Source organism: Nomascus leucogenys, chromosome 7b (genome assembly GCF_006542625.1).
Source record: "Nomascus leucogenys isolate Asia chromosome 7b, Asia_NLE_v1, whole genome shotgun sequence".
NCBI classification, from domain to species: Eukaryota; Metazoa; Chordata; class Mammalia; order Primates; family Hylobatidae; genus Nomascus; species Nomascus leucogenys.
Genome location: NC_044387.1, coordinates 79,143,329 through 79,167,031, shown reverse-complemented (window position 1 = coordinate 79,167,031; position 23,703 = coordinate 79,143,329). Strand labels below are relative to the sequence as shown.

Here is a 23,703-nt window from a genome sequence, read left to right as displayed (position 1 = left end):
ACAAATAAAGCATGTAAGTAGGTAGGTCAGAGTATGTTGAGGCTTTGAGTATTCATATAAACAGTTTTCATGCATATCTGCAGAAGGTGAGTGAGAAGTGGGCTTGTGAAGGTTTGAAGGCTTCGACCTTGCAGGCTACCAGGGCCTCACTTCACTCTGTGCACCACGTTCATGTTCCTGTGACTGCCACATCCACCTACCTCAGCATCAGTGATGGAAATTAGGTGAAGTGACAGCATCCCAGAACACGGGGCTGTTTTGTGGGTAATGTTTCACTGATGCTATGAAATTCATGAGACGTGGCTGGGTGACTGCCATAGATGCTGATTTTCTTTCACTCTGCTTCTTTAGCAGATCCTATATTTAACTGAGCTTTTACAAATAGACAACTTCAATTTGCTGAATTTTTTTTTTTACCATTAATAGATAATGCCATGCTTAAAACCATGGGCTATATGACATTTCCTAATCCTTTGTCCTCACCATTGTGTTTATTAAATAGCAACATCATCAAACAAACAAGCCTTTTAGTAATCAGCTTTTACTTTTCTTTCTGCCTTTCCAAAGTATTTTCCTCTTTCTACCCATTACTTCCTCCCACCAGAAAGCAGAAGGCAGATATACAGAACATGGGAAATGTTGCCAAAATTGCAAAGTTGGGGAGTTAGCATTTTAAAGAAAACAGCTTTTGGTATATGTGTTTCTATATTTTAAAACCTGTGTCCTTCATATTTTAAGGATGTATAGGGCAGTGATCAGAATGGTTTTTCATACTTCAGTAATGATCCTGATGAAATTTATTCTCTGATTTATCTCGAGGCAGTCTAGGGTAGTGGAACAAGCACTGCACAGAAGAGAATATTGTGTTAGGGGATATGGTTTCCAGTATGTATTGGTAGTGCTGTAAAAACGGCACCAATAAAACAAATACTTTTACTAAAAAAGAGCTTTTCAGCTAAAAATGATATAGTCATGCTGTAAATAAAGTTTAAAAACATAGATTAAGAAAAATCTGATCTTGCATGCTGCATGGGCTTACTAAATACTTGTTGATTGAATGAATGAATGATTGGATTTCTGTCCTTAAAGACACTTTAGAGAAAGCTCAGTCTCCCTTATGCTAAAATAAAAACTGAGAGCTGGGGCATTTATCAAAAACACAAATTTACAGGCTTCTCCACTGGAGACTCTCATTTATTTGGTCAGCATGGAGTCTGAGAAATCTATATTTTTCATAAGTGGCCTAGGTGAGTCTTAAAGCAAGCTTTGGAAGAACTGCATTATGGGATTTGCCATAGTCAACTAGGGTCCTTCTCACATTGCATTGGAGGACAGCTAGAATTTAGTCACAGAAAAATCCTGTGACTTGGAGTGTATTTCTTTTAAGCAAAGTTGCTTAAAAGTTGGTCCTACTAAAAATTAGCCAGGTGTGGTGGCAGGTGCCTGTAATACCAGCTACTCAGAAGGCTGAGGCAGGAGAATCGCTTGAACCTGGGAGGCAGAGGTTGCAGTGAGCTGAGATCGCGCCATTGCACTCCAGCCTGGGTGATAGAGCAACACTCAGTCTCAAAAATAATAAAAAAATAGTCATGCATAGACAAACCTAGAACATAAGATGTCTTTTCAAACCTAAAATATGCAGTGAATGGCAAAATTGCAAAGTAAACTATTACTGACAGACAACAAAGTCTGGAGCAGTGGGGAGGGAAGGCAAAGCATTTAAGATCACCTTGGGAAGGAGCTGAAATAGAAAACTTTACGTGGGAAAATGTTCATACTTTCAAGGAGCTTCCCAGAGAAGCATTCATACGCAGAGGGCAGTTTTTGCTACATGGTAAAGGTGACTTTCTACTTACTGTTGTTTGTTGCTGCAACTTTCTGTGTACATTTGTGAAGTGGGAGGTAGGGAGGGAATTGCTGGCAAAGTTGAACTCAAGAAAGACTTGGTATATTGTACATTTAAACATTTTTTCTGTATATTATGATCTTTAACATCCTTTAAAAAACCTTTCTAGGCTAGTAAGAGATTGTCTTTCCCAGGGCTTGTCAGTTCTTAGAGAGCAAAGGGTGCTTAGAGCATGCCTTTGATATGCAAACTAACCAATCCAGACCTAGAGCTCCTCTCATTAGCCCACACACCCCGGAGGCAATAGTCCTCCGCTTCATCATCCTACGGCCAGGTAGCTGGGAAGTAAGGACCACTGCTAGTGTTCAGAGCCCTCCAAAATTATTCAAACCAGCACATCTTAAGCTGCTCACCCCACACTGCCTTGCATTTCCCTCAGAAACCCCAATAAAGGCTCTGACCTGATGCCTCCCCTCTCACCCCTGTTTTCTGCCTCCTGGTGTCTTTCCCATCTAGCCCTGTATGGTATGCCCTGCCTCCCATCTCTAGAACCTGTGGGAATAATAAACTTTTGTGTTTCTGAGCCTCCCTGGTGTCTCTTGTAGCCATACCTGACTCGCCATAACATAAAAGAGTACAAAACACCTGGTAAAAACCATGTGGTTCAAGTTTAGCACAACCCAGAACTGAAAGTCAACAGTGAAGCAAAATCGTCTTTAGGAGGTTTTATACCACATACAATTATGCATAAGAACAGCTCATTGGAAATTCTGTCTAAAATTCACTAAGACTAAATTCTAAGGCTCGCTTTAATCTGGACCAGGACTTTATATCGACCTTAATAATGTCTCTTTGGGCCCACAGAAGGTGGCCCTTCTCCATGTCCTGTCCTAACATGCATTGTTCCCCAGGGCTGCTGTAACAAATTCCCACAAACTTGGTGACTTAAAACAAGAGAAGTTGGCCAGGCACGGTGGCTCACACCTGTAATCCCAGCACTTTGGGAAGCCAAGATGCGCGGATCACGAGCTCAAGAGATCGAGACCATCCTGGACAACATGGTGAAACCCCATCTCTACTAAATAAAAAAATTAGCTGGGTGTGGCAGCACGTGCCTGTAGTTCCAGCTACTCAAGAGGCTGAGGCAGGAGAATTGCTTGAACCCGGCAGGCAGAGGTTGCAGTGAGCCGAGATCACGCCACTACACTCCATCCTGGGCTACAGAGTGAGACTCTGTCTCAAAACAAAAAATCGAAAACAAGAGAAGTTTGTTCTCTCACAGTTCTGGAGGTCAGACGTCTGCAATCAAGGTGTCATTGGGGCCACAGCGTCTCAGAAGGTTTTGGGGGAGAATCTTTCCTTGCCTCTTTCAGCTTCTGATGGCTCCTGGTGTTCCTTGGCTTGTAGCAGCATCGCTCCAGTCTCTGCCTCTGTCTTCACATGGCCTTCTTTTCTCCAGCATCTCTGTATGCCATTTCCTGTCTCTTGCAGGACACTGTCATTGGATCTAGGGCCCACCCTGATCTAGTATGATGTCACTCTTTACCGGCATTGTATTTGCAAATACCCTATTTCCAAATAAGGTCACATTATTTGCACGTTAATTTTTTGGCAGATACTAACACACTAAACAACCCAAAATGTATTAGAAGAGGTTTTCCATTTCCCCTACGGGTTATAGAATTGGTAATATGTAAACAGACTGACAAAGGCCTTTATCCTTTTCCTGTAGACAAGGCTGCTAAAGTGCTAAAGAACAAGAGTACAGTGGAGAGGCACCATAATGCCAGTCTTCCCAGTATAGTAATTCAACCTGTCTCTCGGATAAGGTTGGGTTAGTGTAACCATGAAGGGGAGCCCTCATTTAGCACAGGCTTCTGTTTATAACACAGAAGGAATGCTAGGGCAAATTCTAATCTAGAAATGCAAAGAGTTTCTTTTAAATACAAATTTAGAGGTAGTGAACTAATGTAATAGCATGTGAGAATTTGATGCTCCTTTAACATTTTTACTACTGAGCTTGCACTCATTTGAAAATGAACACAGATGGTTCCTAAAGAAGAACCCTCAACTTTTTGTTATCAGGTTCCTTTGTTATTTACCCAGACGTATTCCCTCAGGTATCATAGTTCTAGCTGAAAAACTGAAAGGTCCCTCCTTTGGGATTTGTCATTGTCACACCAAACACTGCTCTGATGACTTAAAAAATTTTTTTTGGTCCTTATGCTGTTTGATTGTGTCTGTGACAGTTCTGAGTAGAGATGAAGAATGGGTTAGTGACACATGGCAAAAAAACAAATGGAATTATATGGGAATTATATAAAATTGCATAACTCAGGAAATATCTATACATTTCTATACTGAAGTTTACCAGTAAGGATCAAAGTTATTATAAAAATAGTGTAATCAGTTTTTGATATATGTATGTCTGTATACATGTAAATTCCATATTGTGTAAATATTTTAGAAAAAAGGATTCATATGAATTCAACTGAAAAATTTTAAATCTATTGATTTTGCTTGCATTGTGTTCACAAAAAATCTTCACTGAGTTAACGTCAATGCTCTTTGTGCTGAAATATTTTATTTGTTATACTTAATAAAGTGTTTAATTATAGGGAAATTAATTATTTATGAGTTTTCTGAGAAAACTGGGACCTTAATATGTACTAAATAAGAGTACTTGTTTAAAGTGCCTGTGATAACACAAAAGTGACCGTTCTTTCTAAATATAATTAGTTCATATATTAGTTCAAATATAGGGACTCAGTGTAATTCATTTAGTGTTTCATTTTTTTCAGCGATCTCCCTAAATTTTATTTCTACAATTTCCATTTGACTTATTTTTCCATTTTAATAATTATTATTAGTGTCAAGGTTTAAATAGCTTGACAGAATAAGGGAGAGGTTTCTGGAGTTTAAGATATACCTTAAAAGGTCTGATTAAGAAAAAACCCTTTTATTAAAAGAAGGTATTTTATTTGACAATATACTATTAAGTTGTAAGTTATTACTCTAAAAGTGATTTTTAATTATGGGATTTTCTTATATTTGTATGTTAAGATATTGTGTTTTACATGACTGAAAATATGCATGAGGTTTACATATTCTGAAAAGAAGCAACTTTCTGACTTAATTTAATTAGTATTAAACAGAATTTACATATGGATGTTTTAAAAATGAACAGCCGATCAGGTGCGGTGGGCTCATGCCTGTAATCCCAGCACTTTAGCAGGCCGAGGCTGGTGGATCACGAGGTCAGGAGATCGAGACCATCCTGGCTAACACGAAACCCCATTAATACTAAAAATGCAAAAAAATTAGCTGAGTGTGGTACACGCACCTGTAGCCCCAGCTCTTGGGAGGCTGAGGCAGCAGAATCATTTGAATCCTGGAGGCAGAGGTTGCAGTGAGCTGATGTCACACCACTGCACTCCAGCCTGGGTGACAAAGTGGGACTCTGTCTCAAAAGAAAAAAAGGAAGAGAGAAGAATAAGAAGAAGGAGAAGAAGAAGGAGAAGGAGAAGGAGAAGGAGAAGGAGAATAAGAAAACAGCCTTGGGAGCATAAATTATCCAGATACTATAAAATGAAGGAAAAAACCACTCATTTCGCAAGGGAAATTAAAGCAATTAGAGACAAACAGAAATAACTGTGTCTCATAATTTTTCCATCACCTAGACTCTAAAGATGGTATTGAAATTCTGCCATCCTTCCTGGAAAGTTCCAGCCTATTTTTACATGGACAGCAGCAGCATGCCAACTGGGCATCTTTGAGGTTTTGAACGGAATTAATTTTTTTTTTCTATTTCTAGATGACTGCCACTACTAGAGTACCAGTTTTCCTAGAGGAGCTAAAAATTGTAGATAATTGATAATAATGGAGTTTGTGAGCAAGTTAGAATACTTGCATATCATATTGAAAACTTGATTCTAATGTATCTCTGCTGTTGCTACCATTTTGCATGCATTCCTGATTTTCTGCTCATTGGGTTTAGGTTCGTGGTTCTCAAAACTTAGTGTGTATTAGAATGACACGAGGCTCTTATTAAAACAGAGCTTTTGATTCAATAGGTCTGGGATGGAGCCTGAGCATTTGCATTTCTTTAAATTTTTATATAAATATTTTAAAATAATTATTTTTTCTTTTTTAAAAAATATTGAGACAGGTTTTTGCCATGTTGCCTAGGCTGATCTCCAACTCCTGGACTCAAGCAATCCTCCCACTTTGGCCTCTCAAAGTGCTGGGATTACAGGTGTGAGTCACTGGGCCTGGCCAAAATGTGTATTTCTAACAACTTCCTGGGTAATGTTGATGAATTTGGTCTCAGGACTACTTTTGGCGATCCAGTGATCTAGGTGAATTTCAAGAAAGTTATGTGATTCTGGCATAAGAAGATCAGTAACAAATTGAAATAGTTATTTTTTACATAGACATGTCTTTATAAGAGTGAATTATGATCTTTCCCAGATTTCCAAAACTGGACTTGAGAGTTTTCAAACGTTGGCAATGGTGAATTAAGGACACAGACAAGGTCCCAGGCATCATGGCATAGCTGATCCACAGATGACTGCAGGTGCATGAGAAAATCCAGCTGAGTCCAGAACTGCCTAGCTGATCTCAGCGGAGTCCATCCAAAATTGCTGACCCCAAGAATCATAAGCTAAATAAATGGTTACTTTTTAGGCCACTATGTTTGTAATATAATTACAGCTAACTGATAACACTAGGTAAAATTTATTGAGTGCTAATTTCATGTCCTATTGTCTTAGGTCAGGTTACTATAACTAAGTATCATAGATAGGGTGGCTTAAACATAAACATTTATTTTTCATGGTTCTGGAGACTGGGAGGTCCAAGATCAAGGTGCTGGTAGAGTCATGTCTAGTGATGGCCCACTTTCTGGTTCACAGACAGCAGTCTTCTTGCTGTTTCCTTACATGGTGGAGAGATGAAGCAAGCTCCCTTAGGACTCATAAGGATACTAATCCACCCTTATGACCTCATGTATTCCTAATTACATCCCCCAAATCCCACCTCCAAATCCTATCACATTGGGGGATAGGGCTTCAACATACTAACTTTATGGGGGACACAAGCATTCAGTCCATAGCACCTGTACTCTGCTAAGCATCTCGGATACATTATCTCATGGAATCCTGTTAACAACTCATGAACATTGATACTCTTATTATTCCCGTTTAGAAAAAGAAAACAAGCCATTTTTTGCCTCCCTTTATAGCTAGAGTTTAACTCTTGATTACTGAACTTCTCTCTGAAACCCCAGTGCCCTATTGCCTCTGTCTAAATGTGCTTTTTGGTGAATCCTGAAAAACTTGCATGATTTTAAGGATTATTACTGTAAGGATTGCTACTTTTGCTACTTGGCCTCTTTAAACTTAGCCTTAAAGCTAGAGTTCCCAAGCTTTTTTTCCACTGAGAAGCTACATTTGCTGGTAAATTTGCTACTCCTACCACGTTCCTTTCCTGCTTCCAGCTGCCATTTTAATTGGAGTGAAGTTTTCCTGTTGCTCTGTCTAGAACTCTCTGTTTGAATTGCCAGCAGGTCGAGGGGGAACTGGCTGGCAGTGGGCAAAACACTGTTTCATCTAATTAAAAAATTATGTAATATTAATTTATTTTAACAAGATGTTATTTTTTTAAGTAAATGAAAACATATTTATGGCCATCCAAATCAAATACAATTGCAGCTTAAGCTCACTAGTTTAGATAGTGTGGTTATACTTGAGTTACTGCCATCACATAGAAACAGTGTTTCAAACTAAGAAGTGTCAAAAATAAAATCAGATTGAGTTATAAAAATTTAAAAGTTTATTATCTTACAGCAAGAGAAAGTACAGCTCGATATCAGGGAGATTTCAGCCCAGGCAGTAAAGAAAGCTCAGAGGCACATATTATAGGATTGCTCATAAAGTGAAAATGAGGAAGTACTTCAACCTTTTCCATGACTGGTTATTACAACGGGGTTTCCAGGTGATAGGGGATTGGTTAAAAGTGATTTACCTTATACCACTTTAGAAAGACGATTTAAGTTTTGTTTGTGATTATCAGAGGCATTTACAAGAAACAACCTAAGTTTCAGTTACATTCAAGAAATAAGCTCAGTTAAGGTTTGCTTGTGTGACCTAGCTGATTTTTTTCAGGTAGGAGGATTTTCAAGCCTGGTGTTCATCTTATTTTATGTTAACGGAAACTTAATTCCTTCAAGGTGGTTTCTTAAAAAGCCTGAAATACTTGGGGGAGTGATCACAGCAAGGCCTCATTAGCGTATATTATTTATGTGACACTTTGCATAACAACATTGTTATGCATCTTTTAGTCCTCCCAAAATAGTACCTTATTTCTTGACAGGTGAGAAATCTTACTATTTTACATAATTAACCGAAGTTTATTTTCCCAGTGACTCAGATCCAAACAATTCAGGTTCTAACTTTGTATTTTTAAGGCTTCAGAAGTTTGAACAAAATTCTAACTGAAAGCTGTTTTCCCATATTCAAATTGGCCAGAAGCCCTACTTACCGGCTTTATAAATCCAGAGGTATGGTTGTTGGTTAAGTAGTAAGTAAGTTGTATTTACATATTGTTTTGTCTCTTTTAGAAGCACTCACTTTTCTTCCCAAAAGATAAGGGCAACAGCATCCAAAACTTAGACAGCACCTCCTAGATGTCTAGTACTCTTCTAATTCTGTACCCTTAATCTTCCTGAATTCTTATAGTATAGGCACAATTACCATGCCCTTTTATAAAATGAGGAAACTGAGGCACAGAGAGGCTAGGAAATGTTCTCAAGCTTAGATAATTGGTTATCGTTATACCCAGGTTCAAACTTGGGCAGTCTGGCTCCAGAGCCCGTATTCTCATTTTCAACAGTATTCTGCCTCTAACACCTTACTTGGGCAGGTTTGTTGGGTTAAAACAGGGGTGTCCAGTCTTTGGGCTTCCCTGGGCCACACTGGAAGAAGAGTTGTCTTGGGCCACACATAAAATACACTTACATTAATGATAGCTGATGAGCTTAAAAAAATCACCAAAAAATCTAATGCTTTCAAAAACCTTATGAATTTGTGTTGGGCTGTGTTCAAAGCCATCCTGGGCTGCATGCAGCCTGCGGGTTGTGGGTTGGACAACCTTGGTTAAAACTTACTCTATGAGCAACCACCACTTGCCTGGAATATTGGCTGTGATACCATTACATAGAAAAGAGTGGATATTAAGGCCGGGCATGGTGGCTCATGCCTGTAATCCCAACACTTTGGGAGGAAGAGGCAGGTGGATCATGAGGTTAGGAGATTGAGACCATCCTGGTTAACACGGTGAAACCCTGTCTCTACTAAAAATAAAAAGAATTAGCCGGGCGTGATGGTGGGCACCTGTAGTCCCAGCTACTCGGGAGGCTGAGGCATGAGAATCACTTGAACCCAGGAGGCAGAGGTTGCAGTGAGCCGAGATCGTGCCACTGCACTCTAGCCTGGCAACAGAGCGAGACTCCGTCTCAAAAGAAAAGAAAAGAGTGGATATTTTAAGCTACTGAAATAAGTGTAAGATTTCCTTAAGCAACATATGTTTTGTATTTTAATTTAGTGTTGTCTTTTTGTTGAGAGAAGTCTCGGCGACTTCACCTTCAGTCCTTTCTGCTCCTTTCTCTCACTGTGACTGCAGGGGCTTCACTCACCACAGTTGTCCTCATCGGCCTGATTCCCGCAGTCGTCCACACCATTACAGTGCAGGAGCTGAGGCAAGCACTTTGTGATGTTCCCACAGGGGAAATAGCCAAGGGAGCACTTGATATCCTGTCCACCCCCATGAGAAACTGAGGAAAAAGGGAGACGACACAAAGTTTGAAGGCGGTTAATACGAAGGCATGGCAAAGAGCAGTTTCTCCCTGATATTTTATAATGATTTGTCTTTCTCATCATGGTTTCTACAACCCTGATGCCAGTTATTTTCTAGGAACCTTCACCTCTTAGGATGTTCTTTCCATGATTCCAGAAGATGCCAACATTTTCCTCTTTGCCTTTGTTCATGCTGTTTCCCACCTGGAGTGCCTCTCCACTCCTCTCTTCTATGAAACATCTGCCCATACTTAACAGTTCAATCCAATTACCCTCTTCTACAAACAATTTTCAGCCAATAATTTTAAAAACAGAAATTTGTTGTATTCTTACTATGGGCTCAGAATCAAGGCTGGTCTGGTATTGAAACGACTTCATTGTCTGTGGAAAACCCATGGTTCATTGTCTCACCCTGAGATGATTAAGGACAAGGACACACACGTGGAGTAGGTTAAGGAGAGGAATGTTTAATAGACAAAAAAGTAGAGAGAGAAAGTTTCCTCATGATGAGAAAGCCGGTGGCCCAAGAGAGGGTTTCCAGGTTTTGGGGCAGAACACGATTGATTTTGTACAGAGGCTTGAGGAGGCGGTGATTGATTTACATAGAGCCCAGGGGATTGGTTTCACCAGGTGTGTCATTTACATAGCCTGCGAAAAGACCTAAAAGACTGGCCCTCCCACCCTAATCTTTTATTATGCAAATGTGGCTTCTACCTGGCTGTGGCCGTGACACCTGCACATGTGGCTTTACCTGGCCAGTGCTGTGATACCCACACACATGGTGATAAGGAAAAGGGAGCGGGAATCGCCATATTGAATGTATCTGGCTTCCAGGTACAGCTGCTGACATTTACATATGAAAGCTTCCAGCTTGCAAATCTGTGCTTGCAGCTTGACTTTTCAGGCTGCTTTCTGTTAGAAAAGAAATGGTTTGGGGCTGCTTTTTATTAAAGGAAAATTCCACCGAGGACTCTTTTACTGTTTCTTTCTTTCTTTTTTTTTTTTTTTGAGACAGAGTTTCGCTCTTGTCGCCCAGGCTGGAGTGCCACGGCACAATCTTGGCTCACGGCAACCTCCGCCTCCCGGGTTCAAGCGATTCTTTTGCCTCAGCCTCCTGAGTAGCTGAGATTACAGGCATGCACCACCACGCCTAATTTTATATTTAACATGTTGGTCAGGCTGGTCTTGAACTCCTGACCTCAGGTGATCCACCCATCTCGGCCTCCCAAAGTGCTGGGATTACAGGTGTGAGCCACCGCATCCAGCCTCTTTTACCCTAATTGCCTAAAATAATTTCTTAATAGCTCCTGTATTAGTATTAGAGAAAGAAGAAGACATAGAGGATAACAGGAAAGCAGGTGCCATGTGATAATTTCTATATTGGATAGTTGCTAAGTGTAAGGCCCTGTGCAAGATTTAATGCATGCATCATTGAATGAAACAGAGTTCCTGCCCTAGGGGAGGTTACCATCTCCCAGGGAGGATATATTGAACAAGTTAATAAATATTTACAATTTATGGAGAGGTCCAAAAAGAAAGAAAACAGGTGATGTAATGAAAAATAACTGTGTGCTGGTGCTTTGTACAAGGGGTAGTTAGAGGGAGGCCTCTGTAAAATGGTGCCATTTAAGCTGAGATCTGGAGGAAGAAAAGGAAATCACCCATGAGAGTAGGGGAGGTAGGAGTGGGGAAGTGGTGGTGGTAGTTAAAGTGGTGAGGAAGAGGCTTCAGGCTGAGGATTAGCGAACTCTGGGAAGGTTGTGGTGATGGAGCCCAGTAAGCAGGGACAAGTGACATGAGCTGAGGTTGATGAGGTAGAGAAGCATCCTTGGGCAAAGGGAAGAAGTTTGGGTTTTATTTAAAATGCAAAGGGGAATCAATGAAGAATTTGAAGCCAAGGGGCCATTTAGGAAACAGGTATGTTTTGGTCACATAATTCTGGCTACTGGGGTGGAGTGCCATTGGGTAGGAGACTTGAGGGGAGCGTAGGAGGGAAAGCTGGGCTGCTGATTAGGAAACTTTGCAGTGCTCCAGGTAATAGACAAATGAGGCTTAGTCTAGAATGGCGCCAGTGGAGAGGAGAGAAGTGAATATATTTGACATGTAATTTAGGGGTAGAATGGAAATGGACAGAATGTTCTGAATTGGCTTGACCAGCTGGAAGCATGGCAGTGCCACCACTGAGACTCTCTGGGGGAACGGTAGGGTGCAAGAATAAAGATAACTCATTTGCCTTCATTTCCCTCCTTACCCAAGAGCTTCACCATGTGAGTTTTCTAATTCAGCTCAACACTTCCTCACTCACTTCAACACTTTCAAACTCCATCTTCAATCCAGAAGTCTCATTCTGGTTTTTTATACCTTCCCCGATTCCTGGAACTCCTCCTCCATCACTACCATTCCGCCTCATCACTATCACTTCCTCCTGAAATTTGGGCTCCAGCCTTGTCGGAATTCCTGACTCAGACTTTATTGGCTTGCATCTAGGTGAGATTCTAATCCTTTTAGATAAATATTCTTTTACTTCCTTTTTTGAAGAAAAATTAGTCATTATTTGCAATTGCGTTTCTAGGAAAGAATGTTTGAGCGTCCAAGCTAATTTAAAGATTAAAGTTTTGAAATATTATCTGATTTGCTATATTTATACCCCTACAAATAAACATTTAATAGAATGAAGAGGACTATAAGAACTTTAAAACTATCAATACTTCAAAAAGCAGTCCACTTTAACCTCTTTGCACCAGACACACTCATCTACACTAACAACCAGTTAATTAAATTTCATCACATATTGGTTGTCCAATTGTATCAAGTGCTTTAATCTTACCCCCACCCCCCACCAACAAAAAAGAACACTCATTGTAAACAAAGCCCATGTCATTACTTGTTTGTATCTCTGGTTGGGGATGCTGAAAATTACTTGTTGAATAGTAAAATTAGGGGAGACAAACTTAAGAAGTAAAAATTTTTCCATAAACAATTGAAAGGTATGAATATTTGATAACATTTCACATAACCATCCTATTCTGACTTTGAAGGGCAACAATGCCATTTTAAAAAGTAGACCTTATTTTTTATAGCTATTAGGTTCACAGCAAAATAGAGCAAAAGGTACAGAGAGTGCCCATATAGTCCCTGCCTCCTCCACTATCAACACTCTCCCCAGTCCAGAGTGGTGCATTTGTTGCAACTGATGAACCTACACTGACACACCATTGTCACTCAAAGTCCGTAGTTTACATTGGAGTTCGCTTTTGATGTTATACATTCTATGGGTTTGGACAAATGTATAATGACATGTATCCACCATTATAGTATAATACAGAGTAGTTTCACTGCCCTAAAAGTCCTCTGGTAACCACTGAACTTTTTACTATCTCCATAGTTCTTCTTTTTCCAGAATGTTATGTCATTGGAATCATGCAGTATGTAGCCTTTTCAAACTAGCTTCTCACACTTGGTAATATATATTTATCCACTCACTTACTGAAAGACATCTTGGTTGCTTCTAAGTTTTGGCAATTACGAATAAGCTGCTATAAACACCTGTGTGCAGGTTTTTGTGTCGGCCACATATTAACTATAACACTTTAAAATATGAGATTCATATAATTTCAAAGATTTCTGTAGACTCCCAGTACAGTTATGTTCTTATAATCCTTACCAAGTTTGTAAATCTTTTGAACTTTCTAGAATACTCATAATTATGAAGAAATAAGAACACAATAGTTCGAATAATCATTAAAAGCTTATTATGTAAAAATGTATTTGGATCAATGATCAAAGCATGAAAAAAATAAAAGTGACTACTTCCTTTGTGAAGTATGGCGGGACTTCTTAATAACAGGGCAATTAACATTCTCATAGAGAAGCAATCCATGTATGACAGGCTTTGACTGTATGTAGTCACTTCGGAGCACATAGTTTGATGAAGGACATAGTCAAATCTATATAATAATGAGCTGTGCTATAAATAATGTTCTCACTTGTGAAATTACTCAAAATTAATCTTTTTTCAACCAATTGTTTAAAACAAAGTAAAAAAAAGGGATTTGCATGCCGAAGGCCATTACTGGCAGAACATCACATATTTCAGAGATCTCAAGCATACATATAAATAAACCGATCTGTGTTGAGACTTTTTATATCTTTATTAATTTTTTAAGAACACTTTAAACATCAAGATTTTAAGAAAAATTCTTTGATGAATTGTCAGCCTCCAGCCACAGATACTTTGAAGATGATTTAACTGGCCATACCTGCCTGTGTTTTCATGCAGCTCTTTTGAATATTCTTCTCCACATAACTTCTTTTCTGAATATTATCTCTTTATGTCCTGTCTTTAAAATTTATATTTAGTGGCAGATATAGCTCCTCAATGATTGTATCATGAAATTAGTTCTACATTTTCATAACATTATGATTCAACAGCTATATCAGGTATCTTAATTTTTTTTTTATTATTATACTTTAGGTTTTAGGGTACATGTGCACAATGTGCAGGTTTGTTACATATGTATCCATGTGCCATGTTGTTTTGCTGCACCCATTAACTTGTCATTTAGCATTAGGTATATCTCCTAATGCTGTCCATCCCCCCTCCCCCCACCCCACAACAGTCCCCAGAGTGTGATGCTCCCCCTCCTGTGTCCATGAGTTCTCATTGTTCAGTTCCCACCTATGAGTGAGAACATGCGGTGTTTGGTTTTTTGTCCTTGCGATAGTTTACTGAGAATGATGTTTTCCAGTTTCATCCATGTCCCTACAAAGGACATGAACTCATCATTTTTTATGGCTGCATAGTATTCCATGGTGTATATGTGCCATATTTTCTTAATCCAGTCTATCGTTGTTGGACATTTGGGTTAGTTCCAAGTCTTTGCTATTGTGAATAGTGCCGCAACAAACATACGTGTGCATGTGTCTTTATAGCAGCATGATTTATAATCCTTTGGGTATATACCCAGTAATGGGATGGCTGGGTCAAATGGTATTTCTAGTTGTAGATCCCTGAGGAATCGCCACACTGACTTCCACAATGGTTGAACTAGGTATCTTGAATATTTTTAAGTGATATTTTAAAAGTAACTTTGGGGCTGGGTGTGGTGGCCTACGCCTGTAATCCCAGCACTTTGGGAGGTTGAGGTGGGCAGATATCTGAGGTCAGGAGTTGGAGACCAGCCTGGCCTGGCCAATGTGGTGAAACCTCGTCTCTACTAAAAATGCAGAAAGTTAGCCGGGTGTGATGGCGGGCGCCTGTAATCCCAGCCACTCGGGAGGCTGATGTAGGAGAATCACTTGAACCCTGAAGGTGGAGGTTGCAGTGAGCCGAGATTGCACCACCGCACTCCAGCCTTGGCAACAAGAGTGAAACTGTCTCAAAAAAAAAAAAAAAAAAAAAGTAACTGTAAAATTTTGAGATAATCTCAAACTGAGAAGTTGCAAGTATCAGATAAAGAACATTTCCCCACCACCCCACCATTTGAAAGTAAGTTTTTGACCTGATGCTCTGGCACCCTTAAATACTTTAGTATTTCCTACAAACAAGAATATTTTCCTATGTAAATAGAACCATTAAAATCAGGAATTTAACATGGAGCTGTTACTACCACTTAAACCTCAGAACCCATTAAAGTTTATATATTGCCCCCGCAAGATGTCCTTTATAGTAAAAGGATCTGGTATGGAATCACTCCTTGCATTTAATTGTCACATTTCTTTAGCATCTTTTCATTTTCATGGCCTTGATACTTGAAAAATGCAAGTCAATTATTTTGTAGAATGTTCCTGAATTTGGGTTGTCTGATGTCCATCATAATTAGATTCAGGTTATGCATCTTTGGCATGAAATTCACACAAGTGATGCTCATTTCAACCTGTCAGGTAGTACAAGATGTTAACTTTTCCATTAGTGATTTCACCCAAATTCCTTTGTAATTAATACACATTTTGTAGAGGGGTACTTTGAAACTGCAAAAATCCCTTTCCTCATCCAAATGTTAATTTATTCATTTACTTATTTCTATCAGGTAGACTTATGGCTTCCTATTTTGTTCAATGGGTTACAATCTGTTGATTATTATTATGTATTCTGATATGGAAGTTGTCTCAAATTGGACCAGTAGGAACTCTTTTAACCTAGCTTTGGTGTCTTTTTAATATTTATGCATCATTTTTTGAGCACTCTTCCTTGCTTTCTGGCACTACAAGATGTTTCAGGATCATCTTGCATTTTCCTTGCTATAGTCCTGTAACCAGCCATTTCTCTAAGGAGCTCTGGGTCCTCTCTGGGTAGAATGGCATTTGGAAGCCAAGATGTAGACACAAGGTAAGCTCACTGATAGTGGGTATCACTGCCACCAGGTCTCTCAGTGGACAGACTAGGAAATATATGTATGGTTATTCATACATACACACATTTCCATCTATATTAATTTCTCTGTATATTTCTAGATACTGAAAACTATGAGTTCATCTCCAGTTCCTATCCAACACTACAGGCTCAGTCTAATCTTCTCCCTTCACATATCTGTTACTCCCTTTCCTGACAGTGAGAAGCCTGCTTTCTATTAACTTAATATATTTATTATCTTGACAGATCCTCTTTCCTGCATGGATGCTCTCCTCGCCTTACTCAGTGCAGACTCTCACTTACATGAGCACTCTCCCCACCCTGTTTAGGACCCGGCACCAGCCCCCTCTAAGGATGCCCTTCTCACCCCAGTGGAACTCCGAAATTCTTCTCTGGACCACTACTCTATCACACTCCACACAGAAAAATACCTTCTTCTGATCCACCAAATGGCTTTAGAACTCAATTGTTTAGGAATAGAAGTAGAAAGGCAAGGGGCCAGTAAGTGATGTTTATACGGAAACGTTGGGAAAGTCAAAAACAAAAAGCATTTCCTTTTTAGCATGGAACCGTATCCTTAAGAACAGCAATAATTCACAGTGCAGTAACACAAATCAATAGAAAAAAATGATATTGAGTCCCTCTGGAAAAGTATGCCCAAAGAGTTACAGAAGTAATAGTTCCTAGAAGAGCAAGTAAACATGCTCTCATTGTGTAACCCAGTTATCCATCTGCCCTGAATGCTGTTTTTGTCCTGAACCAGCCTAAATATTTCAGTGGTTGACAATTTTTTTAAGTGGTTGACAATTTTGAGAGGGTGAGAGACAACAGAGTTTATATTTCAGTACAAATTATCTTAACTATCCTCTTTAGACTGACAGTTGTCATGGAGTCTCTCTGGCTTGGAGGATGAAAGGGATTCAGCTTTTCCAGCACTGAGTTTCCAGCCTCCCTGGCTGTCACTGTTCTTAAGGTTTGGATCTGCCCTCAGCTGCTGTATCTTTTATTTATTTCTCATGTAGAGTAACTTAGTCTTCTTCCAAATATTTGTATAACCATAGGTAGGTGCTTAGATCTGCTTATAAGGCAGTAGGGATTATATATAACAATTTAAAAATGTTCCCCACCCCTGTACCCTGGTAGCTTTTCCAAAATATCTCTACATGTGGAACTGTCAGGATATGGGGTAAAATATGAAAACATATTGTTATTGGAATGTGAATGATCACTAGTTGCATTGAATAGGGTCCTTCAGATATGGCTAGAATGCCAACTTTTGAATAGTTTAGTGTTGGAATTGTCATACTTATGACTCCTAAAGGCTGTAAATTGGGTAGCCCAATAACAAAATTTCTAAGATGATAATGTTATAACATTATATAATGATGTTATAACATTATATAATGATAAAGTTATAACATTATATAATGATAAAGTTATATATAATATAATATAATTATATATGTTATATATAATATATGCTATATATTATATATGTTATATATTACATATAATATGTGTTATATATTACATATAATATATATTATATATTACATATAATATATATGTTATATATTACATATAATATATAATATAACATATATATTACATGGCTACAATGTCACTAGGTGATAGGAATTTTTTGGCTCCATTGTAATCTTAAGGGACTGCTGTCATATACAGGGTCTGTTCCATTGCTAACTGAGATGTTCTATGACTGTATGTTACAACTCTGTAAGTTGTAGAATAGTTATAGTAATGCAAATGATTTATTGTTCATAGAAATGCAGATTAGGTGTGACAGATAGATGCAGATTGTGAGATACATTGATTATTGCCCCATAGATTATTGTTCTCTTTTGCATGTGTTAATCAGATTTATGTCAGTATTCCTGTTGGCGTGTGTGTGTGTGTGTGTGTGTGTGTCTGTGTGTGTGTGTGTGTGTGCATTGAAGTCTCCTTTGAATTATTTGTAACATCTTACTGGTTCCCTCATTAGTAAATGAATTAGTCTTTGAGGTCTTTGAGACATTTTTATTTTATATTTATATGAATATCATGATTTTACCTCCTCTTCCTTCTCCTTTCACTTCCCCTTCTTTTTAAATTATCTTTTAACAGGTGTGAGGACCCACTCAGAACCCCAGAGTTCGTACAAAGATTATTTTAAGGTGAAGACATTTGAGAATCAACAGATGCCAGATGCAGAAAGAAGCTTTCTCAGAGTTTCCCTTATCTGACTAAAATCTGAAACTTCTGGGAAACAATCCTTCCCTAAATTCCCTCTTTTGGGTGAGTCTACTCCCAGGAGAGAGACTGACAGTAAACCTGTCATAAATCCCTTCCCTGGGGAAATTCATATCCTTAAAGGATGGATAGGCTACATGCACCTGCATAAACAAACATCATCACAAACTTTACCTCCTGTTTTTTCTTCTAAAAATCCCTTTGTCCTTCCTAAAGAAATGATTTTCTTCCCATGGAAGGCTTTTCTTCCTCTTCCTTTCCCCTACTTAGGAACACTAGCCTCTAACTGTTTGGCAAGCTAGCTATTACTTTAGTTAGCTGCCATATGCATACAAATCAGCCTCTTGTTGGTTTAATTTGCAGGTTCCCAGTCCTTGAGCATAAGGGCAAAGAAAAGTGTTTCCTCTGGGAAACTTGAACACAGGGGATGTGTACTTTAAGATCAGCTGCCCCTGTGGGGTGGGCACTCGGGGTTCCTTTAACAAAAGCTTCAGGTGGAATCATCCCAGTTATAGGAAACTCAAGATATATATCCTGGTAAAAAAAATTGTTGGCTCAAAAGTAACCTCAGCTTGTTTGAGATGAAACTCTTGTTGATCTGTTATGATAAAATTCTCCCCTTAATAAATACGTGTATTTTAAACTGTCATAAATTTTAGAATATAGAAACAATAAAATTAATCAAATGTATAGTAATGGAATTATATTTTAATGTGGGAATAATCTGTGCTTATTGGGGGTTGGAGTGTTTTTTATGATTACGAGAATTAGGCAATTAAGGAATAACAGATGAACCTACTAATTTCAACTTAAAACAGGTAATTAAGTTCAAGCTTGTGATTTTACATTATAAGAGAGTTTAAGTGTATAAGGAGCACTGGACTATTTAAGGTAACTTGACATTTACTATATTTAAAATATGTTTTATTCGATTTTCTAAAGTTTTTAAGCATGCATTTAAAATACAAGTTGAGGCCGGGTGCAGTGGCTCACACCTGTAATCCTAGCACTTTGGGAGGCCGATGCGGGCAGATCACTTGAGGGCAGGAGTTTGAGACCAACCTGGCCAACATGGTGAAACCCTGTTCCTACTAATAATACAAAAATTAGCCGAACATGGTAGCACACACCTGTAATCCCAGCTACTCAGGAGACTGATGCACAAGAATCACTTGAACCAGGGAGGTGGAGGTTGCAGTGAGATGAGATCACACCACTGCACTCCAGCCTGGGTGACAGAGTGAGACTCTGTCTCAAAAAAAAAAAAAAAAAAGAAAAAAAAATACAGATTGTGTATTTCTTATTCAAAATGCTTGGAAACATAAGAGTTTTAGGTTTCAGATTTTTTCAGATTTTGGAATATTTGCAAATGCATTCTCAGATATTTTGGAAATGAAACCCAAATCTAAACACAAAATTTATTTGTTTCATATATACTTTATACACATGGCCTGAAAGTAAGTTTATACAATATTAAAATGACTTTATGCATGAATGAGTTTTGACTGCATTTTGGCTGCAACCAATTACATTAGGTCAGGTGTGGAATTTTCCACTGTGGCATCTTGTCAGTGCTCAAGAAGTTTCAGAGTTTGAAACATTTCAGATTTCAAAATTTCAGATTAGGGATAATCCACTTGTATTTAGAATAAAATTAATCATTACATTTAAGATGCTGTTTAAAACAGTTCATTATACTTTGTCTTGAATGAGACTGGTTAAAAGTTCAATTTTTTCAACTTGAGTTAAACATTTATAAACTAAAAAGTGAAGGAGATTGGTTTGATTTTACAAGATTTATAAGTAGAAAATAGGTTTGTAAATTGAAGTTAAAGGCTGAAGGGAAACATGGTTTTTGAATTTGTTACTATAATAAACGCATTATTAATTTTAAACCCAAGTATAATAGACACTGTTGGTTTGTTGATTCAACAGTGATTCCCAAAACCCTTCTCTCTTGCTACCCTTCCGTTAAAGAGGTTGGAAAGCAAAATACTTTCTTCCCCAGCTGGCCGGCTTCTCGGTGTCTAAGGGGCACAGTTCCGGCCAGTGAGACATGGGCAGACATCTGCTGAGGAAGTCCTGGAGGTGCTAGCTTTCTTGATACAAGAGATGGATGGGGCTGTTGTCTTCCACTTTCTTTCTGCCTTGAACATGATGGGATGATTGTGTGAAACTGCAGCAACAGTTTTGCATCTATGAGGCAACACACGTGCTGGCAAGACCAAGAAAACCCACAGATACCCACAAAATGCCAACCCTGGAATCATCAGGCTACTCGGACTCCTCTTTAGGTGTGAAAAATAAATGCTTCTTTGTTTAGGCCATGCCGGGTCAGGTTTTCTTTTGTTGCAAGAAAATGCATTCCTAACTGATACATCAAGAAACTTCGAAGTGTCCTTTCTGCAGTCATTCCAGACATGAAAAATCTCGGGTTGGCAATTTACTTGAAAGGGTGAATGAAGGAGTAAGTGAAAAACTGATGGGGCTTGTAGGGACAGCAATAGAAGGAGTCCATGCTTTCTTGAGCCTCAGGTGTGAACTGCCATACAAATTCCTTCAGGCTTGGTGGGATGAGTGGTCCCTGTTGGACTGACTGGGAAAAAAATCATCCCTGAACTATCAAATTTTTCTCTGGGACTCAGTCTACTGGAAGCCCCAAGAGAAGCGTCTGGGAAGTAAAAAGATGGCTTATGGTGTGGAGATATTGTGGGGACTGATATGCAGACAATACTTTATGTGATGTGCTCAGTGTAACAGGATGGTCTCAGGCAGCCTGCCAGCTTCATTACCTGCAGCTACCTGGGTTAGTTACATCCATGCAGCTGAAGGAGAAAAAGCCAGAGGAAAGCTTTCCATCCTTTTTCTTCCTGCAGACATTATGTAAACTTTCCTGGAATAGGAGAATAGTTGTCTTTACTCTTTGGGAAAGAAGTCCTTACTGAGTAAAATAACTTGTAAACATTTTATAACTTGGTTTTACATGAATGTATGTTCATAGTTCTGATGTTTCTCTGACCTGAGGTTAAATAGTTTGATTTCACCTATCAAGCTTATGGAAATTCACTAATATCAGTGCAACAGTCAGAAGTACTTAACAGAAAAATTATTGTAGAATTGTGTAAAGATACCAATTTGCCATTGAAAAGACAACTGCAATTCTATGAAGAATTTCTACCTTCCTAGTTTGCATGATACCATCTTGTGCTTCACATTAAAGTAGAAAAAAGTAGCTTTTCTTTTTGTCGTAAATGCATCAACCATAAAATTATAATTCACAGCTGCTTGTCTTAATATTGGATATGTAATAGGTGTATGAAAATTTTTTTTAAAGCACATCTATTCCTGGTATAGGGGAAAAAAGCTCAGTGTTGGGAATCAATGCAGTGGGGCAGGGGTGTCTAGCCTTCATTTGTCACCTTTCTAGATCTGTGACCTTCAGTAAATTTTTTGAGCTTAAGTTTCATCATCTGGAAAATAAGTGGTAACATTCATCTAATGGTATTAAACATGGTTGAATAAAATTAGGGTTTCAGGAAGGTATATCAGTTTTTGCAAGTCTTTGACTAGAATTTTATTTTTATTTTTTGAAGAAAGGGTCTTGCTGTTGCCCAGGCTGGAGTGCAGTGGCATGATCATAGCTCACTGCAGCCTCTAACTCTTGGCCTTAAGCAATCCTCCTGCCTTGTTCTCCCAAAGTGCTGGGATTACAGGCCCTAGCCACTGTGCCCAGCCAGAATTTTATTTTTCAAAATACATTTTAAACTATGATAGTAAAAGCATATATAACTTTGTTAAATATGTAAAAATTTTAACACAGTGTAAATGGTCAACATTTTTACTTATGCAACCAGATTAACCTTTTTTTTTGTAAACACAGATCTTGAATAACCATCTTTCCAGCTTTGTTTAAATGAAGAGTGAGATTTCAAAATCTGTTGAGGCTATTATTACAACAGCTGTCACTTAAAATTTTTGTGTTCATATTTGGTTGTATTATTCTTATTGATTGATTCTATAATAAATATATTTTGTGAATGTGTTGAGTAGTTTTAAAAATACTGATCACTTAGCTTGCTTCTTCAATTATACTCTTTCATGTCTACAGCTTTTCTGTACCCAAAAGCTATTTTTTCTATACATGACCAGCAGCAGCCTTGTTTAGAATTCATATCAATTCAGGATTTCTCAGGCCTTCAAAATCTATGTTCAGTTTTGATAATCAAATGTATTTTATACAACTTCCCTAAGGTTTTGATACATTTCTCATAGGGGTGAATATATACCTTGCTTAAGACTATATATCTTTTGTGGCTCCCCACCAACCAAGAAAATTTGGTTCAGCTTTATTTTTTTGTAGCTATTAAGGAAAGAATGAGGAATGGTTTTCCCAAACATAAATTTATATTAAAATATTGAATATGCTATGCCAAACCACATCCCTACTCTACTCATTGCTCAATTCCAATAGCCTACTCTCTATTGAGAATCTCTGTTTAGATGACTCTGTGTTGTTTGGCTGTGAATAAGGAAGGCTCAATGATTTGTTGATATGAAGTTTAACTGGAGGAAGCAACTACCTGCCACTCTTTCTGTGTTCCTCCTGGCTGTGTGTGCATTTGCAAATGTATGCACCAAGCATAAGAGCGCACAGAATGAGGACACCAGTGAGGAAGGTGATGGCTTCATCTGAATAATTTTTCCTGCTTATTTAAAAAGTAAACTTATTTACTCCTAAAGGTGAGAGCAAGTTCCTTCTCAGATCAAGAACAAACAGGTGTGATAGAAAAGTTTAACAAAATGGTATGTAATGCAGATATTAGTAGGCTTACCTTGTAGGAAAAATGTGTGCCTTAGGAGTAGATATATTTCTCAAGATGTTTTGAAGGCTTTCTGATCAAATCAATAAAATATTTAATATATCTGAATATATCTGTGCACTAGGAGTTTCTAAGGCACTGGGATCAGGACATTAATATTTTTAACAGAGATTGAGTAGCAAAAGACACTCAGAATGGAATTGAAACACCTAGTGGAGCTCTAGTGAAGCAGTAGACAGTGAAATTGGCTCCACGACAATGATGAGGCATTTGGCTCTTTGAGCATGGATTAACTTAACACTTAATGTTGATATAAATGCATCTTGCTTTTAGTGGTACTTAAAATTAGACTTTTTTGAATTACAGTTTTTAATTTGAATATTCTCATCTCATGTAAAAACCATTCATAGGCTGGGCACAGTGGCTTATGCCTGTAGGCCCAGCTTTGGGAGTCTGAGGCTGGAGGATTCCTTGGAGCCCAGGAATTTGAGGCTGCAGTAAGCTCTGATGGTCACAACTGCACTACTGCCCTCCAAACAAACAAACACACTCATACGTAAGGAATTTATCAGTTAATTAAAAAAT

The 23,703-nt window shown here is 38.4% G+C and overlaps 1 protein-coding gene across 7 annotated transcripts in view; it reads right to left on the bottom strand.

The window, feature by feature from the left end:
- RXFP1 (relaxin family peptide receptor 1) overlaps positions 1-23,703 on the bottom strand; it is a 121,041-nt gene that overhangs the window by 66,998 nt on the left and 30,340 nt on the right. For 3 of the 7 annotated variants that reach the window (XM_004088547.3, XM_003257903.4, XM_004088544.3), the window contains exon 2: positions 9,540-9,677. Coding sequence is in view for 3 of the 7 variants with exons in the window: in XM_003257903.4 (XP_003257951.1) it covers positions 9,540-9,677 (138 nt within the window). In the remaining 4 variants the exon portion in view is untranslated. Of the gene's footprint in view, positions 1-9,486; positions 9,678-21,090; positions 21,192-23,703 lie in introns of all 7 variants that reach the window. The other 4 variants (XM_004088545.3, XM_012507955.2, XM_030815219.1 and 1 more) reach the window with 3 other exon arrangements.